The 24,200-nt window shown below is 45.6% G+C and overlaps 1 protein-coding gene across 2 annotated transcripts in view; it reads right to left on the bottom strand.

Annotated features, from left to right (window-relative positions):
- The window catches only part of LOC135368769 (venom metalloproteinase antarease TserMP_A-like), a 186,602-nt gene that overhangs the window by 24,143 nt on the left and 138,259 nt on the right, over positions 1-24,200 (bottom strand). For both annotated transcript variants that reach the window (XM_064602288.1, XM_064602280.1), the window contains one exon: positions 4,657-4,789. In XM_064602288.1, the coding sequence (XP_064458358.1) occupies positions 4,657-4,789 (133 nt within the window). The remainder of the gene's footprint in view (positions 1-4,656; positions 4,790-24,200) is intronic.

Raw genomic sequence — 24,200 nt, 5'->3', positions numbered from 1 at the left:
CTATTACTACCCAGGTATCATCAAGTGTGCGTGTCCTGTATTCATACGCGCATCGTCGTCATCACTTTTAAGCTGGATATTTCGAAATCCTAACTTGTTATGTAATTGATAGCAATACAAACATGAGTAAGAAACATCATAATAGCATGTTTCGCCGAAAAGAACATCGTGTCGCCCATACGGCTATCACTACTATGATACGGAGCATTGCCTTCCTAAGCCTAACCATGATTTATTTTAACAGCGTTTATTTTGAGGACGTGTATTTTTAAATGGTTTATTTCAGAAAATGGATTTCGAAGGGTGGAAGTTTAAGCGTGGATTTTTAAATGTTTTATTTTAAAAGATTTATTTCGGCGTACAGCCCACTGTAATACTTGGAAGGTCTTGTGTAAAATTCATTTCGTAAATGTGTTTGCGTACTTGCTACAGTGGAACTGCATGTATTTGTATGTCAGAAAGATGAAAGTCTATATATAATAATATAACCTGGACACTTTAGCACTTTATCAGATGCGTATAACCACCGGTGATGCACCTGATGGATAATTTTTCTCGCTTCTGAAAGCCGTCGGCATAGCCTTAAAACGACAGCTTCCTATGGAACGACTTCCAAGCATCCATCAACGCACGACTAGTTCATGTTAGCACCATGTTGTTGGGCTCTTTCCTTACCGCCACCACAAATCGCCCATTTTCTGTGGTTTGACAAATATATTTTTTGTGGCACCCGTACAGTACCCGTTCAAAATATGTTGCCATATAGAAAAATACAGCTGAATGAATGCCCTATCGAATAGTGTAAGTTTTATAAACAAGGCTAGCTATGTATTTCCGAAATTACTTTTGGGCCACAAAAAAAAAAAAAAAAAAGAAAGAAAGAAAGAAAAGAAATCGATGTAAACAGAAGATACGCGTGTATATTGAACAAGGAACGCGGCGCCGCGGCCAAAATAAAATCTCCTCACTATCTCCTTGGCGTAGAACCAGCCTCATAAGTCGCCACCACGACGAAAATCTAAAAGTAAAAACGAAACTGATTCTGCAGTGTTTATATGACCCAACAACTGTCACCACTTGACGGGATCTACTTTAGAGGCCGAGTAGCGACGCTCATGAAATGTTGAACAACGGTAATTGGCGCTCTATAGGCGCGGTAAGAAAATTATTAGACAGGCCGCCGACCCAACAAACAGTGAAGTGCTGTACACTAGCGAGTTTTAGTACATGGGAAGGATTCTACGAAAACGGTACGATAACAGAATTTATCAAATATAACTTTAGCAATGTGATGTCACTGGCTCCGAACAAAGAAGGTGATTGGATTATCATGTTTACGGAACTGTTATCATGAACACCTTCCGATGTATACTAAAACTGCCTACAAAACGAAAGTAGATGGGTAGAAATCCAGCGAACCGGTAGAGATGTAGGAAGGGAGTTGCCTCAGGACAGAAGCCGCCGATATTTCGAACAGAGACTGTTCTTCTTCTGGGCACCGTCCTCAACGTGTTTAAGGGTTCATGCGAATTGTGGGTCAGCAGCCCGGAGGGAAGAAAGGGTCCGAACGGGCTTCTACGGCCGGAGTGAATGGCTGCTTTGTTCGAGTGTGGAGGGGATTATGTGAACGTAGTGATCTAGGCTACAGACCGGTTACAGAAAAATAGGAAGGTTCACGAACACGTGGACGAAACGGGACAACAGACACAGGAATTCTTGCCTGTTGTCCCGTTTCGTTACCTGTTGCTCCTTGATAAAATCGCCTCCGAGTGGGGCACTCTGAAGGACCAAATGGACAATTTGATAAACTGCGACGCTTGATATGATTTGATATAACAACTATGTTAAAAACGTCCTAAGCTGATTTCGTAACACGTATGTCTGTAACTAAGATCACTCGGTTTGATCCACCTACCTCGTTCCCCTGTTGCTCCCTGAGAGGTGACGTTTGACAAATTGTCTGCGACACGCACACCCCGAAGGGTCAAGTTAACAAACTCGTCAATTTCGGCGCTGAATATAATCGCGAATATAATAATGAATATAATCGGCGCTGAATCATTGAATATAAAAACGATATTAAAAATATCCTCAGCGGATTTTGTAATATGTATATGTGAAATTAAGATCACTCACTATCTCCCCCCTATCTCTTTCCCCTGTAGCAGCCAGAGAGGTCGCGTTTGACAAAATCGCCTCCGAGTGGGGCACTCTGAAGGACCACATGGACAATTTCATACACTTTGGCGCTTGATATCATTTGATACAAAAAGGATATGAAAAATGCCCTAAGCTGATTTTGTAATACGTGTATCTGAGATAAAGATCATTCAGTTTGAACCCCCTACCTCTTTCCCCTGATACACCATGAGAGGTCGCGTTTGACAAATCGCCTCTGCTTAGCAAGATGGACAGTTTTATCAAATAAAAAGGTATGCGATTTTAAGCGAACCTTTCGGAGGTACGGAAAGAATGGTACTTTGCTCTTTGGGACTCCTTCATAGCGGGTGTAGCGTCTCTGCGGGTGTGTATTACGGTAATACTGGGACTTTGAACGTGGAGCGCCGAGGAGAGGAGTTGTACCTAGGTCTCATCATTGAAGGCCCTGAGTGCATCACGGTTAACACTCACAAAGCGTGCTGCGGTTGGTATGTGGTGTGGAGCACGGTTGACTCATAATATGTGATGACATTTGAAAACTTTGACTTCCATTGTCGAAAAATCATAGTGTAAGCAAGGGTGCTGTGCAAAAATCGACGAAACCCCCATAGGCGCAATGCTTTAAAATTATTATGCAATAGATTTATATCCTGTTAACGCCTTCCATGCTTCCAAGGGTTCTTATACATGGTGTTCGTCTGTGTTATATGATGATATCTTAAAATTTTTAGTCTGTTCCGCTGTTAACAGCTATAAACGCAATATGCCATTGTTTTCACGTCCTTCAAGGCCGCTTTCCCGCATAGCACCTCAGCATAGCAGTGGAGCGCTGCAGCGGGCGATGACCGCAAATTCTGTGACCGCCGTTGCTAATGCCATTGCTTTCATCAAGTAAAGTCATTACTGTGACAGTACATTCTCCCACAAGAATATACGTCAAATCGGTGCAAGCAAATTTGAACACATAGGGCTAAAGTGGGTACAGAGCCAGACTTATTGCAGCTCAGAAGCAGTTGTTCAGTACAAGGCAAAAACCGCCAATCACTTGTAACAGCGTATAGGCTCCTGTTTAATGGTTCTTCATTCTCCATTGATCGAAAAGCGTGAAAGGAGAAAAATGGTGATGACATCATCATGACATCATCAAGGTAGAGCCCTGCGCGGATGACATTTTTGGCATCCGCATCCGACCCGCATCCGCGCAACCGTTACCGCAGCCGATCCGCATCCGCAGCACACACAACAGTTTACATCCGCATCCGATCCGCTGACCAAAGCGCACCATCCGCATCCGATCCGCAAAATCCGCACGTTTCGAAGGACGCGTAAAGACTGCCGGAAGCATATGTTGGTATAATTTCGGATGCCTCCATGCTGTCACGGAACGACTCACGACGACCAGCAAAGGTAAACATTTCAACAAACGCGTTACGGAGAGCCTTCTGTAACGCGTGGAACGCTACCTCGTCGGTGCTAGCGCGGTTCGAGACGCCAGAATGCCTTCTCTCTCGTCTTGGCCGTGCATGGTCAAAGGTGAACCCGAGCATTCGTTCGCTGTCGCAGCGCAATACAAATAAATTGCTGGTGGAAAAATTACAGCACGCGGTATATCCGCATCCGATCCGCTACCGATCCGCTGCCTTCGTATCCGCATCCGATCCGCATCCGACCTCGCGCCATCCGCATCCGACCGCACGCCGCAGAAGGTTCAGAATTTTCATCCGAATCTGCAAGTATCTTGCGGATATCCGCGGATATCCGCTTCCATCCGCGGATGGTGCAGGGCTCTACATCAAGGCACATGTTGGCCTGTTCCGAAGAATACCCAGGGCTTGCTTGAAAAAAATCCGTTTTTTTTAACTGTTGGCTTTAGACAGAGTAAGAACATTCAATCTGAATAATCAGAAAATCCGTGTCGGATTACTCTGTCAAAATGTAATGACAATGCGTTACTCATTACATGTTTCCAAAATATAACGCGCTACCGATACTCATTACCTAGATGTAATGCATAATGTTGTGATGCATTACATTTCTGCTATATAGCATATCAGGAATGCTTAGAGATAAATTATTTTATGCGTTCCGAAATACATAACACTATGTCGGCAAATAATGAAGCACTGCAGGGCAAGTGAAATTACAGTATGGCCGCAATGAACGCTCCATAGCCGCAATTTAGCAGTGAGCATCATCCTAATACGAAAAATAAGAAAGTGGTCACAGCGCATGCGTTCAAACATGTGACTAATAACGAGGACTAGAAATCGAGTGACTTTTATTGCAGCACTGCTCTTTCGCCAGCGTTCTCAGTGACTGAGGTGTTGTACTCTTGGTGTGCTATCTTGTAGTCTGGTTTATTCATTTGATATGGATTATGTAGAACGATTGCACTTCATTGTGTAACCCGTTGCGGAAGTCCGTTCAAGTATTTGGCTACAGATGCTACAAGGTATATAGGCTACGCAAGGTATAGAGTACGGACGTAAGGCTTACCAAGCGGCCGAATGTCATTTTCTTATCGACCATGTTGCAGTACTTGTCCAAATTGATATTTTTACCGGGAAGTCCTTTCGGGGCGTTGTATCCAGGGGTAGCCATCGCTGCCACACAAGGTTTATTTGCAGACCTGCAATATGCAAGACATAGTGTACAGGTGCTGGAAATCAAAAGAGGGCTTTTGTGAGCGGAATACAACTATAGTCAAATCAAATCAAATCGAATTCAAGGAAGCGTATATGGTTTCTTGAACTTGATTTGATTTTTGAACACAGGAACGAAAGTGGAATGAAATGAACAACAGAGTCTTTGATTCTTCTCTACTTGTTTACCTCTGAAACTACACGAATGCATATTTTAGAACAAGTAAACACAATGTAGGCAAGCTGTATTAGGTCAGTTCTTGGTTATTTCTCTGAGTCTAGAGAGATAGGCGAAGGGAAAGACACAAAAAGGGTCAAGGAGAGAGTTTCAACGGCATAATGGATGACACATATAAATTGATGGTGATGGAATGGACAATTCACCGCTGCTCTGACGATAAACTACCCGGTTGCTATTGGGGAGGGATGACGGAATGATGATGGAGGGCGTCTCCTAAAAGTCTATCACTAACCCTGCAAATGTCAGAAACTCTGCAAGGCATGCAATGGTCCAGGGGTTGGTGGGAGGGATTCGGCCACTGTCCAAGAATCTTGGCAAGATCAGACTGTTGTACATGCCGCGTAAACGGCGCTTCATAAAGGGCGTTGCTGATGATGTAAACTGCTCTCATGTATGATGTGGTTGATGTCACCTCGCACACAATAGGTGGGGGCGCAGGTCAGATGAAGCAGAACCGATGTGAAATTTGAAGTCAGATGGAAAAGTCCTGTTCAGCCTTATGCGGTGGAAGGTTGTAAACGGACACGGCACTCCACGACGAAGGACGAAATTCAATGTACAGTCGATAGTTAAGAGCACGGAATGGGATCAGCTCGCGCGGCTCAGTGGTTAGTGTGCTCCCCATGTCAAGTCGAGACTGGGAAATAACCTGGTTCGGATCCCGGTGCCGGCTGTGCGGTCTGGGGATTTTCCTCAGACACTTTCAAACATATGTCGCCACAAGTCCATTAGAAGTCGGCCCAGGACGCACATTCCCCAGGGCAACAGTCAGTACGTTGTCCACACCCTTGAGGCCGACGGCAGCGAGCCTTTTCACCATCATCACCACCACCACAGGGAATCGGAGACACTGCGTGTCCATTGGGCTGGCATTCTCAGGACAAGAAGGGCGGAAACAAACGGGTGCAGCTACCCGAAGAGAATATTATTTGGTTCAAAAGCTAGGAGTTGGTAGCAGCTCAACGCAGCTTTCTCCGCCTCCTCATTCCGGGCGATGCTCGCATGACGAAGAATCCATCACAATGACACAGTGTGGCCCGCCTCCGCCGTCTTGTACGTATTTGTCTTCGCGCCACTAACCACTGGTGGGGGCTCGAAGTAGCTTGCCGTTGTTGGCCGCACAGAAGTGGGCACCGTCACACCAACCACTTATGTGTTGCCCTTGACCCCGGTCACGACGCCACAACAGGAGGACATTGTCGATCCCGATGTTGCTTTCGCGTGTAGTGTTTGTGTGATATAGCTACAGAAACAGTCGGTAAGGAACAGGCTTGTGCGGTCAAGATGACGATAATGTTAATCAGGCATGTTCAGACAGACTGGTCATCCACTGAGGTGAGCAGCCTGAATAATTTATGTTCACTGATCTTATGTCAGGCCCTGGGGAACCTTCGACTGGGGGTCCCCAGGCTCCTTTTGATAAGGACAGCCCCACGTTTAAATGGCATCCCTGTGTTTAGAGACGGCGAATAAGCGTTTCGCAAAACAGGCTCATGTCGACGTTCTGTTGCATGTGACAGGGGCGCTATGTACTCGGTCTGTCCACGCGCTTGAAATTTCACATGGGCTCCGTGCATTATTTAGCCACAGGTCACCGCATCATGCTGGGACAGGAATACTTATTCCCCACTCATAGGTGTTCGGTGAAGTGGTTAGATACTGACACTGAGGGAAGGGTTGTCGACTTGGACCTTAAAGATGCTGCGAATTGTCAACGTATATGCCCCCGTCCGTCGAAGTGATCGCTCAGATTTCTTTCGTCAGATGGTTACTTTCCTACTGGGCAACCAAAATTTAATATTAGGAGGTAACGTATTAGGAGGTACGATTGAATGCCAGCACGGAAGACAAGCGAATCGAGAACTGGAACGACTCGTTTCTTCAATCGGCGTTCTTGACGCCTGGACACATGGCAATGGCAACGGGTACCAGTTTACTTGGAGCAATTGCCGTGGGCAGTTCAGCGGAATAGACAGGTTGTATATGTCATCGGGCCTAGCCAGCTTCATGTCGAGGTGCCTGGTTGGTCCTGCTGGTGACATTAGGAACCATCACGGAGACCTGTTGTCCCTGTCTGAGATTGCAATTTTTTGCGCCGGATGCTGTTTTTTGCGTCTCAACGTTCCCTTACTAGATGACCCAGAAATCAAAAGCGATTTAGACAAATGACTGCGGGAACAATGTTCCCACGCAAATTTTGGGCCAGACGACTACGAGATCTAGAAGCAAGAGGCTGCAGCCCGCTTATGGTTTTGGGATAGAGGGCGGGCGTGTGAGCACTGGCAGTGTAGAGCGCACTCAGGCAGGTACCCTGACTCACGTTGCCCTGATACTTGCGGACGTAACAAGACGCCTTGCATGTCTAAGGATGCACGCGCGGCGCAAATTCATCGTCAAATAGAACGTCGAACGGTGGTGCCGTGAGGCATACTGTTCGCGCCTGCTGTTGCCGCGCTACATCTCAGGAAATCCGGGCGTGAGTATCGCCGAGCTTAGGTTGGAGGACGACCCCTTCTCACTGACGCAGATGGCATTCGACGAGCAGAGCGCAATCGCTGTGCGGCCCTTTATACTGGGTCATCCCCAAATGAGCCTGCGGTCAGCCGAGAGTGCCCACTACCAGTGAAAGAAATGAATGACTCAGGGCGGCTCACGCCACAAGGAGTTTTCGCCGCTCCCACAGCAATGCCGGGCGGTAAGTGTCTTGTCTTGAGTTTTATAAGCGCTTCTGGAGGATCCTTGGAAGCTCCATGACTAGGGTTTCTAGCATTTGTTTAGCATCCGTTGTTTTTGTTTTTCCGCACTGTTGTTCGCGACATCTATATGTGTATACAGTGAACCCTCGTTATTATGACCATGGTCGTTCCCGAAAATTTTGGTCATAATACGGAATTGTCATATTAACGGGGGACTTGCAGAGGTTTCGCTGCATTGTTGCCCAGAAGTATGGTCGTAAAGCGCGTATGTCAGATTATCGGGGGTCATATTAACGAGGGTCCACTGTACATGCTTCATGGTTTTTGCTTTATGTCTTGATGACTTTAGCGTTGTATTTCCTTTTTTTAGTATATTCGACGTTCCTCTTGCTGTTTGCCGATCATGGTATTTACTTTTTCATAACGAGAAGATAGAGAGGTAGCAAGCGAGCTGGTGGTATAGATCCATAACTTAAAAACCCGAGAACAGGGGACAAAAAACGACAAACACAGACAAGGTCTCAATTCACACTGCAAATACGCGACTAATTCATGGCACGTTTTCGCTTTGTACACAGGAAGCAGCAGAGCAGACGAGTTAGTTAGCAAATTAGTAAAATAAAGCGAAGTAAATCGCGTTCATTAAGCATAGTGTCGTTAAAAACGCATGTAGCGGTGACGATGTCTTCGTAGTTAACCCGTACGTCTGCAACTACGTCAAACATATACCACGAAGATTCTTGACATTCCTGCCTACCACATACTGTGAATGAGCTGAGACCTTGTCTGTGTTTGTCGTTTTTTGTCCCCTAGTCTCGGGTTTTTAAGTTATAGATGCGTATACGAAGAGGGGAGTCAAGTCCTGTAGATCACATAAACAAAATACAGAAGCCGACACTGAAGATTTTTGTTTAAGTTTAATTTGTACAAGCTTTCGCGTGGAGGTCCACGCTTCCTCAGGTACAAAGTGAAGTGGTGACACACATAAGTATATATAGTATAGACATATACACTGCTGTACAAAGAAAGGGAAGAGGAAAGGAGATATGGTGCCACATGTGTGTGTACAATGAATAGCTGGGCAGACGGATAGGTGACCTCTAACCGTTTAAGAACAGTAAAAGGTGTTGTTGTGAACAAAAAGCCTCGCCAACCCAGTTTCGCGGAAGGGGGGTCAGGAGTTAGTTATGGATACTTTTTCATTTTTCTACAGTGTTATTGTCGCCCGACTTTTCCGTTATGTTGTACTCGTTTTGGGACTTTAACGTCTTTGTGTCTTTCAAGGGGGACTTTGGACGACAATGCAGCCGGGTGTTGACGTTCTGCTCCGTAAGGGTCCGTTGCGTAAGCAGGACCCGTACGCGTATCGGCCATCACCTTGTTGCCATGTGACTACAAGGTCCTTGGTAAAACGCTCCTTTCATGGGTGACTCACCCACTCGACAAGGTGTTGCACCCATCCGAGGCCTGTGCTCAGACTTGAACGTATCTTGAGTACGTACTCAAAATACAGTACTTTAAATACCTTTCCCGGTATTTTGGTACTCTCCTCAATACTTTTTGCGACAAGTATTTTTAACGTACTTAAAATACCTTTTTCGGTATTTGCTATTCAGTGCTCAAAATACTTTCCTTCTTCATTAACCACACTGTGTCAAGATTTTCAGCTCACTGGAACTTAACCTTCTTTTTTTCTTTTTCGGGAATTCGGGAATCTGTCATTTATCCTCCTGTACAATAGGCTGGTCCCACGCTTAGCCTTGTTGTCAGTAGCGAACTTCGTCAGAAAACGGTTCCTATTCATATTGCCAGGGGGACTAGGTGCAAGAGAATCCCGGAATTTATTTCGTCATTTGACGTAATTTGGTCATCAAAGCAATAAACACGCGCCGGAGGTTGGAAGTCGCCAACTGACATGCACGAGGGTATACAAAGTTTTGGGTCAGAAAATATCAACAAAGTTTACTTGGGTTCACCAAAGTTCACCAAGCATTACTTGACACAAGACCTTGAAAATGAAAAATATGCTTAAGCATGGCAGATGAAGTTTATTCCTTTCACTTGTACGGCCACGTTCAGAATACGCGTTTCACTTACTGTTAATACTAAAGTACTTTAACGAGTATCTTAAATACTTCTGAGAGTATTTCGTACTCTACTCAAATTACTTTCAGTTTTGAGTATTTCGTACTCTATTTTAAATACCTTTTACGTAGAGTATTTAGTATCTTATTTTAAATACTTTTGCGCAGTATTTTGTACAAGTCTGCCCCCGGCAAGTTGGCCCATTCACATAGATTGACTGTGCGTGACACGATTTATTGGGCCAATTTGGTATGCATTCCTGTCCGAATTTGGAAGGTCACAGTGTCCTTTGACGAGTCGAAGGACTTCGATCGTGTGCGGCACGAATACCTGTTCGCGATGCTTGGGACCTACGAGTTTACTAAAGCTTGGGTGCGCCGCATCCAGGTATTATATAGGGATGCAAGCAGCCGTGTTTCCGTTGCTAGCAAGTTATCGAACCCATTTGACATATCGTGTGATATTAGACAAGGGTGTCCTCTCTCTCCTGCACTTGACGCAATTGCGATTAATCCTCTCCTCGTGACATTGTCATCGCTTTATGTTTCTCTTAAGTTGCCGGGCACGTGTCCCTCAGTTGTCGTCGGCAAAGCCGAGGACAGTAGTTGGACATTTCAGTAGTGTTACGCGGGAGAGCTGCTTATGGGCTGTGTTCACGGCCTTTGAGGATCACTGTGAGGTGTCAGGTGCCAAGCTGAACATATCGAAATTTGCTGCCTAATATTTGAATGTCCAACCTTCAAATGGTGCCCCATTTGGAGCACCCGTGACGTGGGAGCTAAACATTATTGGTTTCATCTGTAACACGAGAGGTGTGGCCAAAGACAATTGCATTCGTGTATGTCGACGCTGCTCTATAGTACTACATCAACTTAAGGCTGTTGACTTGACGATTACTTTTCCAGCCAGGTTGCTTCCTTCGCGGTATTTCAGCCTCAGACAGGGAGCACGGGGGGGGGGGGAATCAGACATACGTCCCCACAGTTCCCATAGAAGTCTGTCTAGGACGCACATACCGCCAAGGCGGCAGTCGTGACACTGCCCACCTTTGTGAGGCCAAAAACGGGTACCATCACCACAACTACCGTGTCGATGACGGGTCCCAACGGGGAGAAGCACAATACGGCCTCGTGTACTGCTATCACTGCTTGCTGACGTCTTCTGGTTTTTCCGCCATGTTCAGGATGAGTGGTGAATCATGTTCTCCACAGCTCGCTAGGAGTGTCCTGCCTTCCTGAGCGATCCTTCCGTGGTTGGACTGTTCCCTTGGTACGGCTAGTACGAAAAATAAACTCCCCTAGGCAATGTTATCTGACATGTAGTACTGTAATGTAGAGTTAGTGTCTGTGCAAAGGAAGTACATACATAGATAGTTCTGATTTCTGCAATACACATAAGGCGCAGGAAAAGGCGGCAATGATGGAGCGTAGCGATGAACGTGTACTAGGGTCCTCTTCTTTCGGCAATAATCATGCGTGTCTCAGATGCTCGAGGGACTCGAAGACACACGGAGGCCTCGCGCCATGAGGCATTGCAGCTCATGGTCTGACGATGGAGGAAGACCGTTCAGCACAGGCAGACCGTAAACGGTTCAGCCACGCACCAACTCGCGATGCTTGGCCAATAATGAAATCTAATCGGCGTCTCAGCTCATGCCTGCGAATCAACGAATCAATGAAATGCAACGGTTGGACCCTGATTTCCAAGCTGGTAATATGTATATATCAAGATAACCTGGCACCCGCAGTAACTCAGAGAAACTGGAAGTGAAACACATCAGGGGGTAGCGGTATGCGCCAGCAACACTGAGTGGAAGAGGCCGCTTCGTTATGTCGCATAAAGGGAAGTACCCCGCCTTCTCTACCGAGATGTCTAAGATAGGCATTCCTAGGTAATCCTTAACAGCGTCCAGGGCGAGTTGGCGGCGTCACTGGATGGCAAAGGAAATTCGCCGCTGTTCCAGAAACGAACATCATCAGCATAGATGTAAATGACAACTTTCTTGCAGTCGCAACTCTGGAGACCACTCACAACCACATTAACAATACCGGGCTGAGCACGCTACCATGAGTCAGCAAAGTAAGGTCTGTGTGTCCATTGCCCGTGTCGACGAATAGTTCCCTTCTATGCAGGAACTTTGTCAGTCACACGAGTACACTGGAAGATAGAGCGGCTTGAACAAAAGCATGGAGGTCAAAAACAATTGTACGCACGTTTAACATCGCGGAAAACGCTTAGAACAGTGTTCTTGCGCACCTTGACTTCATCCGCGAATATAATTTGGTAAAGGACTGAATTCATTGAGGACCAATGGTGAAGAAAACCCGACAGTTTTTGCCAACACAGCTACTCAGATTAATTGACCTCAAGGGCTCAAGCTGCGAAGGCGATTTCCCTGGCATCGATAAATATCCAAGGCTGCACACAAAATTGGGCCCATATTGACTGGGTGTTGGCGATACGGGTTCAATATGGGATCTGTTTTCCGAGGATTTCCCTATATTCGTTCAAACTTCGAAACATGGGACCCAGATTGCCAAGTTTGAGCCAGCAATGGGGAAAATGTCAGCAATATGGGCCTCATATTGCCAAGTTTGACCCAATATGGGGAAAATGTCGGCGATATAGGCTCCATATTGGCCGTGACCACCCAGGGCTCGAAACCATTATTTTTGGGGGTTAGGTTCAACTTCCGGTTCAAGGTTATCGTTTCGGTTCGGGTTCAGCGCAACCAAAATAACGGTTCGAACTGATATTAACCGGTTCGAACCGGTTTACGTGTGCTGTGCTAATCAGTGTACCACATGTGAGAATTAATATCAGGTTCCGGCGATGGCTTGCTCCTTCTTTCTTCCTCTTACTCACCCGCCTCTACACTACGTAGGTACAAAGAACCGTGCAGTTCACAGCAGATAATATATTACTGTAACGAAAAGTGCTGGGAAATGACGTACAGCTAGCATACCATTGAGCTCCATTGCAAAAGGCTATCGCCGGTTCCTAAAGAAAGAGAAGAAAGCGGCTACGTGGTAGCTACGCGTATCGGAGAGTCCCATGAGCAGGCCGACACACTGCTCCCCGTTGAAAAGAGGGCGCCGCTCCTGTGTTTCGTTCTTCCATGGTCTGGGTCTGCACCACACGCCAACATCTTTCATGCACTCACCACTCCATGGTTTATCAATTTGTCCGCTCTATGAATTCTGCAAGATTCCGAGCGATGCAGGGAGCTGGTGCGCGGCAGTCAAGAGGGAAGGTATAGGCGTTTTTACCGTTTGGTGAACCGGTTACCACATCATATTTTCGGTTGCAGTTCAGTTCCGGTTTCGACCCCTGCGTGCACCCCATCCTGACTGAAAATGCGGAAAATGGGACGCACCCGTACTGGTACTAGTACCAAATGGCCAAGTAGCACGGCAATATTGACGTTGAAGCATGTGAAATGCCAAACTTAATACGTGGTTACATCCAACAATTTCCCGCAGATGATACACATTGTTCAAGTTAACATAACTGGCAATCCCACTGTAACATGCACTGTAACACTAACTAAACTAGCACACTTGCTCCCACGGAGGAGAAGTAAGGAGACCGATCTCGCCCGGCGCCGCTCGGAGGAACTATGGTCCGTAATTCCTCGAACCTTTTGTGGCCGCGCCGTGGCGCTTGCGTGTCGTGGGAGGCAGAGCCGTATATTGAAAGGGAGTCTGGCCATTGGTAGGAGTCACAAAAAGAGGCTCGGCCTGTCAATCACAGTTTCGCTCCTCTGATTGGTTTGCTTTTTACCAAGGGGGTCGCCATGACACCATACTGCCACCCAAAATGGCGACGAAAACAAACACAGTGAAGCGGGGATTTCGTGACAAAAAATTTTCACAGACTAACCTGATTTTACGCTGCAAATGTACATCCTAATATAAGTTTCTCGGAAATCAGTTTCAACTTATGCTCATCCATCGATATCTAACTGAAAATAATACGTTTTGTCGCCGGTGTTAGGCCTAGTGAACACGGCGATCACGACGAAATCATAACAAAAACGGCGCTGTGCTGTACAATCTTATTTTGAACAGCTGGATTTCATGGATATAAACATTCTTGCTTCTTATATTCCAACTATTCATGTATATTTGTTTAAAAATCATACCGACAACAGAATCTGTCCCAGCAGGTGGTTCTGCCGGCAGCGGTACAACGACGGAAGCAGACGACAATTCCCGACGTGCCTTACGCTCCCTAGGTGGCGCTCATCAAATTGGCACCAAAAATCCACCAATTTTGCAGATTGCGAGAGCTATCCATTTCAATCCCATCCAATCCACTTGCCACCCAAAATGGCGCTGCCCATGTTGGATAAGGGGGCAAATAGTGAGGATAGGCTGATTGATAGCGCCCCATATTTCAAGACTTCATTGGTCCGAAAGCTGAAAAAGTGGGCGGAGCTTCAGGTATAGGCATGACCCATTAATGGCCAGACTCCCTTTTAATATACGGCTCTGGTGGGAGGCTAAATTCCGCAGGCTCTCGCCTTTGCAATGCACTTTTCAAATTCAACTCGTGCGGTACATGCGCACACAGGAAAATAATTTGACAAGTAAACGCAATCTTTGCATGTCCAGCAAAGTTCACATTTTCGTTGTTTTTTCTGCTTCACGTTTTCGTTGAAAACTACACGCTCCTTCAGCACAGCCTGAGTACAGCGGGTAAGCTTCCACACAGGGGATTACCTTTCAGCGCCGTGCTGAGAAACAATGTGACGAAGACACAAAATGCAAGCTGGCTCTTACTCTTGAGATTCTTGTGTTGTCCCTTGCTCTCCTACGTGTTTAGAGGGCCTGTATCAAGCGTGGGCGAGCTAGTAAGTTCGACAAAGGTTAGGAATATGGATAGCTCGATTGTATTTCGCCACAAAAAAGACCAGACAATTCACAAAGACTGCAGTAACTCTTACGTTGAACTCAACGGTGCACAGAGCTCTAGAAAAAGCAATAATAATAGGTTATGCAAGATGAGCATGAATGAGAAAATATGTACAATAGGAATTATTCCTGACAACATCTTGGATTTGGCGTCCACCATCACCCAAAACCGACACCACGGTGCACGTTAAAATAATATTGCATCCAACTACAAAATATTGAATAGACGGTTACCCAATTGTAGTGCGATGTCACCAGTGTGTGAATCAACGTTTAATGGCTCTTACAATGCAATTGTTGAAATGGTTCATTATCATACGATATCTGCCAGTCAATCCGGACGTGCCTTTATAAGCAACGCTGTAAAGTGACACCCCGCTTTCAGATTTTGAACGATAGATCCCGCGCAAATTGAGGTAGGACCGTAAAATTAATGAATAAATTTTATATCATTTGTCGTCAAGATCCCGTTTGTGGGCCGCTTCACAGCCAACAATTGGTGGTCTTACATAACACGTCGTGCTGTTCACAATAGGCGTAGCACGGCAATGGCCGTCGAGGAGGGCACATTCTGTGTAGTTTTCGAATCTCCGTACAAAGTTTCATCAACCCACAGCAAGAATCCAGCGAGAAATGACAGTTCAGTGTACTGGGAATTTTCGTTGAGAAGGCTTGGAGTACGCTCTTGGGGGGTCACGTGACGCGCGTTTTCTGCGCCCAACCGTGATATTGCTCGCTTGTATTTTACTTCTATGTTCATAGATGTCTCGGGTAGGTTTGCCCTGTTCTGCACCTAACAGCTGCCGATATAAAACACTATTTAATTGCCGAACACACGCGGTGGATGTTTTTTGTTCAAACCCACTCTGTACGGTCATCTTCACAAAGTATTTGGGTTGCACGCAAAGCGCTTCCAACGCGTGTATCCTCGTTAGGCAGACTACCAGAGAACACGGGCGCCACCCAGCGGCGGCAAAAGGTCCGAGGAAGTAGGGGCGTCACATTCGGCCAAAGTTCGGTCTCCTTACTTCCCCTCCATGCTTGCTGCAAACCTGCAAACAGCTCCCATCTTGCTTCGCGATGCCAGTCGGTTGAAACGACGCAGAACCTGAAGTTTGAGCGAAATCACGCGCCCTACAACAAACGCGCTTGCGCGACACTCGGATCGGACGTTTCCTTCGGGCGAAAACGTCGTTCCATTCTCTAATGAGAACGGAAGCGGCAGGTCAAGTAAAAACAAACAAACAAAAAAAAACACGCACACAATGTTTGGTAGGAAGTGGTGTCTTTTCTATAACGCTATGTGGTGGTGGTGGTGGCGGGTGGTGATAGGGCTTGCCGTTGTCGGCCTCACGTATTTGGGCAACGTCACGACTGACGCCCTGGGGGAATGTGCGTCCTGGGCCGACTTCTAAGGGAACTGTGCCGACATATGTCTGAAAGCGTCTGAGGAAACGCTATGTGCTTTCAAGTTACTACAGGGACACAGCGAGTCGGTGAGGAGTATGTCCGTCATCGTCACGAAAGTGTTTCTCTCCGTTGTACTCTACGAGAGGGCTAGAAGTTTTTGGATAATATAACGTAACGCAATCCCAATGAAGGTTTCGGAGGCATAGTTCTCGGGAGTGCATTGGTCCTTGACCAAGATGGGCTCGACACCTGTTGTTTGTTTTTAGGACGAGGTTCTGTTGTCTTTGTAGTACGATGCAATGTGTATTAATTAGAAGGTCATAAAAAGAAAACGAAAGATCGACAGAAATATTATTACTATTACTAGTGGTATTATATCGGATAATGCTTTATTATTACAGGAACTCATCGTTGGCGTCATCAGGGAAAAATTGGCGCAATATGGGATTGCTTCGCTTGTAATACGGGGTTGCCAATATAGACAGCTAATATTGGCCCAATAGGAAGCCTGGTTGCACTTTTAATGTTAGACCAATATTGGGAGCCCATATGGGACCTGTATTGGCCAACCTGCTGCCTGTTCAATTCTGATTGCAGACTGGTGGGGCAGCATAGATCTGCTCGAGTAAAACTGTCATGTGATCGGTGAAGGACTGAAGTACTTGCTGCTCGCGATGGTGTGGTACAAAAGGTGATCCACCTCTTCTCTGATTTTGAAGAGGAAAACGCAAGCGCGCTTAGCGGGTGCAGCTCCGTGGGGGTTTCATGCAAGCTCCACACCACACGCCAGACGTTCGCAGGGCTATCAAACGGCGATAACGTCCAGCAGGGCAGGCTACCGCTTTCAGTCAACCGCTGACATTTTCTTCATGACAACTCTGCTGACACGACATGCTTCCCGAATGTGGTCGAGCACCCCACGCCGACGGGATTTACGCTAGATGGCTAGGGACGCTGTTGCCAAGCTTAATTGAGGAACAGACGCCCACAAGGACTGCTGTCATCTCACGTGCGGATAGGCCGTTGCAGGTGTTAGCTGTACAAAAACCACGAAACGCTTACCGATTCGTAAGGGTCACAGGTTTGTGCCACAGTTTCTGGGTGAACCTACTGAACTCGATGAAGATCAGGAGACGTCAATTCCCAAACCATACGGTACGACCGCCCACGATAAGTGACTTTTTACATCCCGCATGCAAAACGTGATATTCAGACTGTATACGCGTACCCGAAAAGACAGGCATGGCGAAGGCGGGAGGCCCATCCTTCAGGAAATCGACTCCAATATCCTAAATCACGTCCGCAGAGATCCTTCCGCAGCGGTCCATTTTTCAGTTACCGCACAGAGGGCGGTGTGCATTGATATCGCCGACCAGGACAAATAGGGGGAAAATAATTTGAAAGTGTAACCGAGGTGGCAGCCGTGTGCCGGCAGCGTATTTCGAAACCCTGACCGATACAGAAGAGCGGCGGCGGCGGAAAACCCGATGCGTTACGTTGGCGGCGCAGGACGCTGCTGACATGATGGCGGCTGTAGGCGGTGTTACGTTTTGTGGTGTTGGGTTCAGACAGGTGGGTTGAGCGAAAAGAAGCAGATAGATTTGGCTTGCTGGTTGACGTGCCTTGAAATTACGCGTTAAGTAACGCGCAAGTTCTTCCAACACTTATGCTCCTTGTGGTTGAAAGCGTGAGTCCGCAGAGAGCCGGTGTTTTCGGTGTATGTGAGCGATGTTGTGCTGCTACTTGGGTGGTCGTTGGCATTAATACACGGCATGGAAGTTGAAAATGTTCGAATGTAAAAGTGGGACAGAAACTGAAAATAGGGCCTTGCGGCGTGTAAAGAAGTTTGAAGTGAATCTGCAAAAGCAAAGGCTCCGTACTGAAGTCTGTGCATAGCGCGTGCACAAAGACGGTGTGTGTTGTTCTGATTAGAGTCACTAATAGTGACTCTAGTTCTGACGTTTTCGGGTTATATTCTTTTTGCCTATTTTTCTCTCGCAGGGAAAGTTGCATGTAGTGGTCTTGAGCGTCAAATCCAAATAATGTGCACCCAGTTTAGTTCATGATTGAAACGTGATTGAATTCAGGGCGATACTTTGTTTAACACGAACTCTTCAGACTCTGGGGTGGAATCGGGTATAACACGTAATCAGGCTGTATTTAAGGTGCATTTCAGTGCACTTCCTATATCTTTCTGACCAATATTTATAAGCTTTTACGACCATAGTGTTGATACAGCTTGCTTTTGTGGTTTCATGTTTGCAAAAAGTCAAGTACACTTGCCTTTCATTACTAAATGTTGTGGATAAATGTACACAGTATGACAAAGAATGTACGCAGGCTTTTATATTGCTATATTTTGTCTTTTATTCAGTGTTTCTAACTGCTAACAGGGAGGTATCGGTCAGGGTTTCGAAATACGCAACAGGGAACTGTGGCCTGAACGTAAGAAAACATTATGCATAATATACACATGCATACCTAAAGATAGCAAGTGCACCAAAATAACAAGACTAAAACGAATGAAAAGCACGCTTCTACAAAAGCTACCAGTAAAACCAAAAACAATAATGAAGTCAGTATCACTGCATTAGTCATCTTATGATGAGGAATCACATTGACATTATTTGTTTTCTGGAGAGAGAAGGGATGCTTTGACGAGTTGGAACATTTAGGTATAGCTACTTGTGTCTCACTTGATATCACCCAACCAGAACTGACCAATTTTTGTCACACAATTATTCCTGAAATGTTTCTTTTCTCATTTGAAGTGCTAGAACTGAACGAAAGTATTAATTACGTTACTTGTTGTAGATTAGTTCATTACTACGCAGCTCAGCAAGACTTTGGTAACTTTGTGACTTAGCAAATGCCCACGTTCCATGAGGAATATTGAAATCGCCATTTGTGGTGTAAATTATATTCTCTGATTTTATTTTTCGCTCTGTATCCCATGGCTATGTTGGTCTCTGTGTCTCATGGTCAACTCTCATCTCTGCTCATGACTGTGATGGTAGTGGACAAAGAGACAAAAGTGGCTATCACCTCAGGACAAAAGATCGTCAGTTTCACCCGTCACCTGTTTATGCAATAGTTCATGCACACACCAGATTCACCACAGAATTGTTCATTCGAGAGAAACATTGACCATTACCAATCATAACTAGAATTGTAGCTCAAGAAAAACATGTCTAAGTTAATTTGGTTAGGAATCGTGACAAGATGTATTTGACATGGTCATGCGATGCCTGCAACTTGCTTTTCATGTTTGGCTGGGGCCACTGCTGGTCGAGTATTACTGGGAGCCCTCTGTTTTGTCAACTAACACATGACAGGTTGCTCTTGTTTTTATTATTTAGAAAAGCTGTCATACAATGGTTTCTACAAGGGGGTATATAGCAAACTTAGAAACTTGTTAACTTATCAAACCAAGATGGAAAGGTGTCTAGGTTCACATGTTTACTGATCAAGGCAAGGGAGTGGGTTAACTAAAAAAAAAAAAAAATACAGTGCCAGTGTTTGCACCCACTTTCTTTCTTTCTTTCTTTCTTTTATTGCTCTCAAACAACGAAAAACAACATACAATAATAAACAGGACTGCTAGGGCAAGCCCTGTGATGCAGTCCAGGCAGGAACACAATTCAATGAAACACACTGGGCGAGGAGCACTGTCATGAGTACAGTTGGAAACTAGGATACAAAAAAAAAATGCATTAACACATCCGAGTCGATGGGGAGAGTGAGGGAAGACAAAGACAAGAAAAATGACAATAACATGTTGCGATCTATTGAGATGAGCGGAAGTAGTATTTAATACTGCGCTTAAAAGCGGTGGAGTTGGTAATTGTGCGCAAGTTTCGGGGCAGATTATTCCAGGTCTGGCTGCCAAAACATGCTAATGATAGTGAGCCATAATTAGTTCGAGGCGTGGGAAAATGCAGTGTATTGGTGGCGTGCCTAAGCGGGTAAGGCCGAGCAGGATTTTGTACGGGAATCTGGTGCCTGCTAGCAGGTGTGTGAAAGAGATCGTGCATGATCAGAGACACTTTGTACTTCAAAAGGTCGAAAATGTTAAGGACACCAAGAAGTGGAAAAGCAAACCTTACGGATTCTCGAGGACGTAAATTGAGTATAATACGGAGCGCCCTTTTCTGAGCCACCAGCAAAGGCTGTAAGTTTCTGCAATACGTAAGATCGTATACCTCCAGGCCGTAGGAAAGGTGTGAATGGAACAGCGCGTAATAAACAATGAGCAAAGTGTTGATAGGGACAAAGGGCCTGAGCTTAGCTAGAGCATACAGACCTGACGTGATTTTATTTTGAACGTGACTAATGTGCGCCTGCCAGTTTAGGTGTTCGTGGAGTATAACACCCAAGAACCTAGCCGTCGTTGCACGGGCAATAATAAGACTTCCGAGGGAAAGTTGCATGCCAGAAAAATCAAGAATTCTTTGGACGGGGTGGAATACAACATACGTCGTTTTCTGTGTAGATGGGTAGAAATCCAGCGAACCGGTAGAATGTAGGAAGGGAGTTGCCTCAGGACAGAAGCCGCCGATATTTCGAACAGAGGCTGTTCTTCTTCTGGGCTCAGAAGAAGAACAGTCTCTGTTCGAAATATCGGCGGCTTCTGTCCTGAGGCAACTCCCTTCCGTCGTTTTCTGTGTGTTGGCCAGCAACTTATTCGATGTTAGCCACATGTGTAATTTTTGTAGAACAAACGATGCCTTACGAAATAGGTTGGGCAAGTGAGTATCCTCGACAAAAATATTTGTATCATCTGCGTAAAGATAACAGGTAGAGGAGAGGAAGTCTGGAAGATCGTTGATGTATACTAGGAATAAGAAGGGACCCAAAAGAGAACCTTGTGGGACTCCAGTGGTCAACGGGCGAGGGAATGATGATGAGCCACAGTTGAAAACAAACTGCTCACGACCCTCCAAGTAATTTTGCAAGAGTGATAATGGAACACCTCTGATACCATATCTTTCCAGTTTAGTGAGTAGAATGCTGTGGTTGATCAGGTCGAAGGCTTTGGTGAGATCCACAAAGATCCCCATAGTTAGTAATTTGGCTTCAATATTAGTACGAATCTTTTCGGTAGCGTGGACAAGTGCAAGTGTAGTGGGCTTCTTTTTACGGAATCCGAATTGAAAATCGCTAAAATGGTTGTTATCTTCAAAGAAACGTTCAAGCCTAACCAGAATTAGCTTTTCAAGCAGCTTGCTTAATGAAGGTAAGAGGGAAATAGGTCTGAAGTTTCCAACATTTGACCTAGCGCCTTTCTTATGTATGGGTATGACTTTTGCAAGTTTGAGTTCTCGTGGAAAAACTTGACCCAAGTTTGATCATACCCACACCATCACATGCCATATGTATGTATGCACATAAATTACGCTTTAAGTACAACAAGTTGCTCACAAATGCAAAGGCAGTGCAGCTCTGTAAAACAGTAGCATGCACTCCCAGGTTATGAAACAAAAAGGGCTCGACTAGAATGCAGTGTCTTCAATATAGTGAAGGTGTTGGGACTTTGGGCACCGAACACGAGGGATGCTGCCTTGGCGGCACTTGTGAAATTTGTTCAGAGCTGTGGAATGCATACAACCTTTTAGGATTCTCTGTGCATGATCCTGGGATAATTGTGAATAGTGGACTTCTAGTGAACATGTGGATAGTGGACTGCTAGTGAACATATGACTAGTGGACTTCTGAATAGCGAACATGTGCATAGTGAATAGCAAACTTGCGAGCAGAGCACATGAGCAGTATTTTTAGGGAGTGGGGGGGGGGGATGAGAATTTATGTTAGGAGGAATAGAACAAGTCGGGAGACAAGTTCAATTTCTCCTGTTCTTTTTTTTTTTTCGTTACAAGCAAACAAAAGGGATTATTTATTCATGTCACTAGAGTAATAATGCAATGTCGCACAGCAGTGTCGTTTCCACGAAACCCCCACATGTTGCAGGATAAATGACTTGCTGTTGCAGTTGGACGGCATCAGCGAAGACCGTAATTCCGTGTAGTACAAAAACAATACAACTGTATTCCCCATGTTTTACCGCTAATAATAGCCTTTTAATATTTCAGTTTGCTGTGCACAAACAACCTATCAATTATGGTAGCATCATATCGCTAGAGTTACAACTTTTTGGTTTTCCTATAGGCTGTGTAAATACCTGCCAGAAAGCTTTAAAACGACGAGGTTTTTTGAAAAGTGTTGATTTTACTGTGCTTAAGAGCATGGTTTTGATGAATGTTGGTCCCACTCACTGCTATAACGTCCAGATTGTAGGGGGAGACTCGAACACACAGCCTCAACAACACAGACATCTATTGCTTAGTCGTATAAGGTCACCAGGGGGGATAACTTTATTATATAAAAAACATAGGAGGGAAAGGTTAGCTTGCGCCATGGGGGGTTGTTATTCCCAGCAATGAAAGGCAAATAAAAAGGAAAACAAACCACCAAGGGTAATGCGATGAACATGTACAGTACTACACTCTAAACCAGGTAACGCATATGTAACGGTTAAGTACCGCTTGGCCAAGAGGTACATTTTTTAAAAAATGTACCTATTAAATTTAAGAGGTACACGCGCCCTCACATGCGGTACATGCAACGGATAGCGCGCAGCGATTTAGGCCTACCCATCGGGGTGGTTCCCCTCCTCTACGATATATTAACAGCCCCAGGAAGCTACGCTGTACGATAAATATCACAAACAAATACCTTTATTCGAAAATTACATCCATTTCAGGGGTGATGCTTGTCCATCGCGAGCGTGCATTGTCATGATGCACAAACGCCGAACACACGGGGCACAACGTATATGGATGAACGATGACCACTGCATCTCTCCTTCACCATTGCAGCTGCTCATGCAGCTGTGGTCACGCTTCTTTATCTCTTCCACACCTTTGGATTGCTGTTCTTCCCCAACTTCCGTTTCTTCCGCAGAACCTAACACCAACCACAAAACATGATTGACTCACCCATTTACGACATCGCCTCTACGTAACCTATAGGAGAAAATACAATGTAAAAAAATCCAACAACCGAAATAGCTGGCCTGAAAAACATGCCTACTTGCTTGTGTAATCCAGGTGTAAAGTGCAATCTAGGCTTCTCTAATTCATGCATCAACGTTCGTGCATGAAGCGCAGAGTTCGTTGTCTCCGTCCCTCAGTCGTTGTGTCCAGCCTGCCGGTGATCAGGACCACTGGGAATCAGAGCGAAGATGAACGAAAAAGCGTCGTGCGGACGAATAATTACTTCATAGATATAATACGCACCTTAAATGACTCCAATCTTGAAAGCGTCGAACGAGTTTCTTCAAAGACCGAGCAGACTCGTCCTCGCTCCCCGACGTTTCAAAACAAACTGATTTGTCAGCGGTTGCAAGAAACGCATTCTTCCCAAACGTGCGATCCCTCACGGTCACGGGTTCTAGTTATTGCACTCCTTTGATAGAATGATCGTGCTGATCCATTATGGCACTGCTGCATAAGGGAATTTATTGACTGGTTCACTGGTATTCGGAATCACGCGAAATATTTTTGCAGCGCATGGAGATCGTGAGAAGGCGTTCGTACTCATGCGCCGGAAATACGCAGTACACATGAGATACAGCTGCTATAGACAGCGCTTAAAAGGTACCTAGCCGGTACGGATGGGTCTCGGAGCCCTTGTACCGTTTGAATTTCGCAGTGGTCGCGAACTGTACCTGCTGGTTGAGGACTGTACCTCATGTGTACCGCTCGGCCCAGGTGCGGGTCCTCTTTCATGCAGTACATATCGGGTGCCGGATTTAGAGTGTATGGCTATCAGGTAACAGTTGTGTTAGTGAGCTTCAGGACATGTCTTTACGCGGGCCATCGTTGCACAAGAAAGAGTAAATATATTGCGTTCTATGATGTCTGGTGCTACTGCCAAACAAGTACACTCTAATTCAAGTAACGCATATGTAACGATTAAGTACCGCTTGGCCAAGAGGTACATTTAAAAAAAAAATGTACCTCTTAAAATTAAGAGGTAGATGCGCCATCAC

The sequence above is a fragment of the Ornithodoros turicata genome, chromosome 1 (genome assembly GCF_037126465.1).
Source record: "Ornithodoros turicata isolate Travis chromosome 1, ASM3712646v1, whole genome shotgun sequence".
Lineage (NCBI taxonomy): Eukaryota > Metazoa > Arthropoda > Arachnida > Ixodida > Argasidae > Ornithodoros > Ornithodoros turicata.
This window is presented reverse-complemented; position numbering and strand designations above follow the sequence as displayed.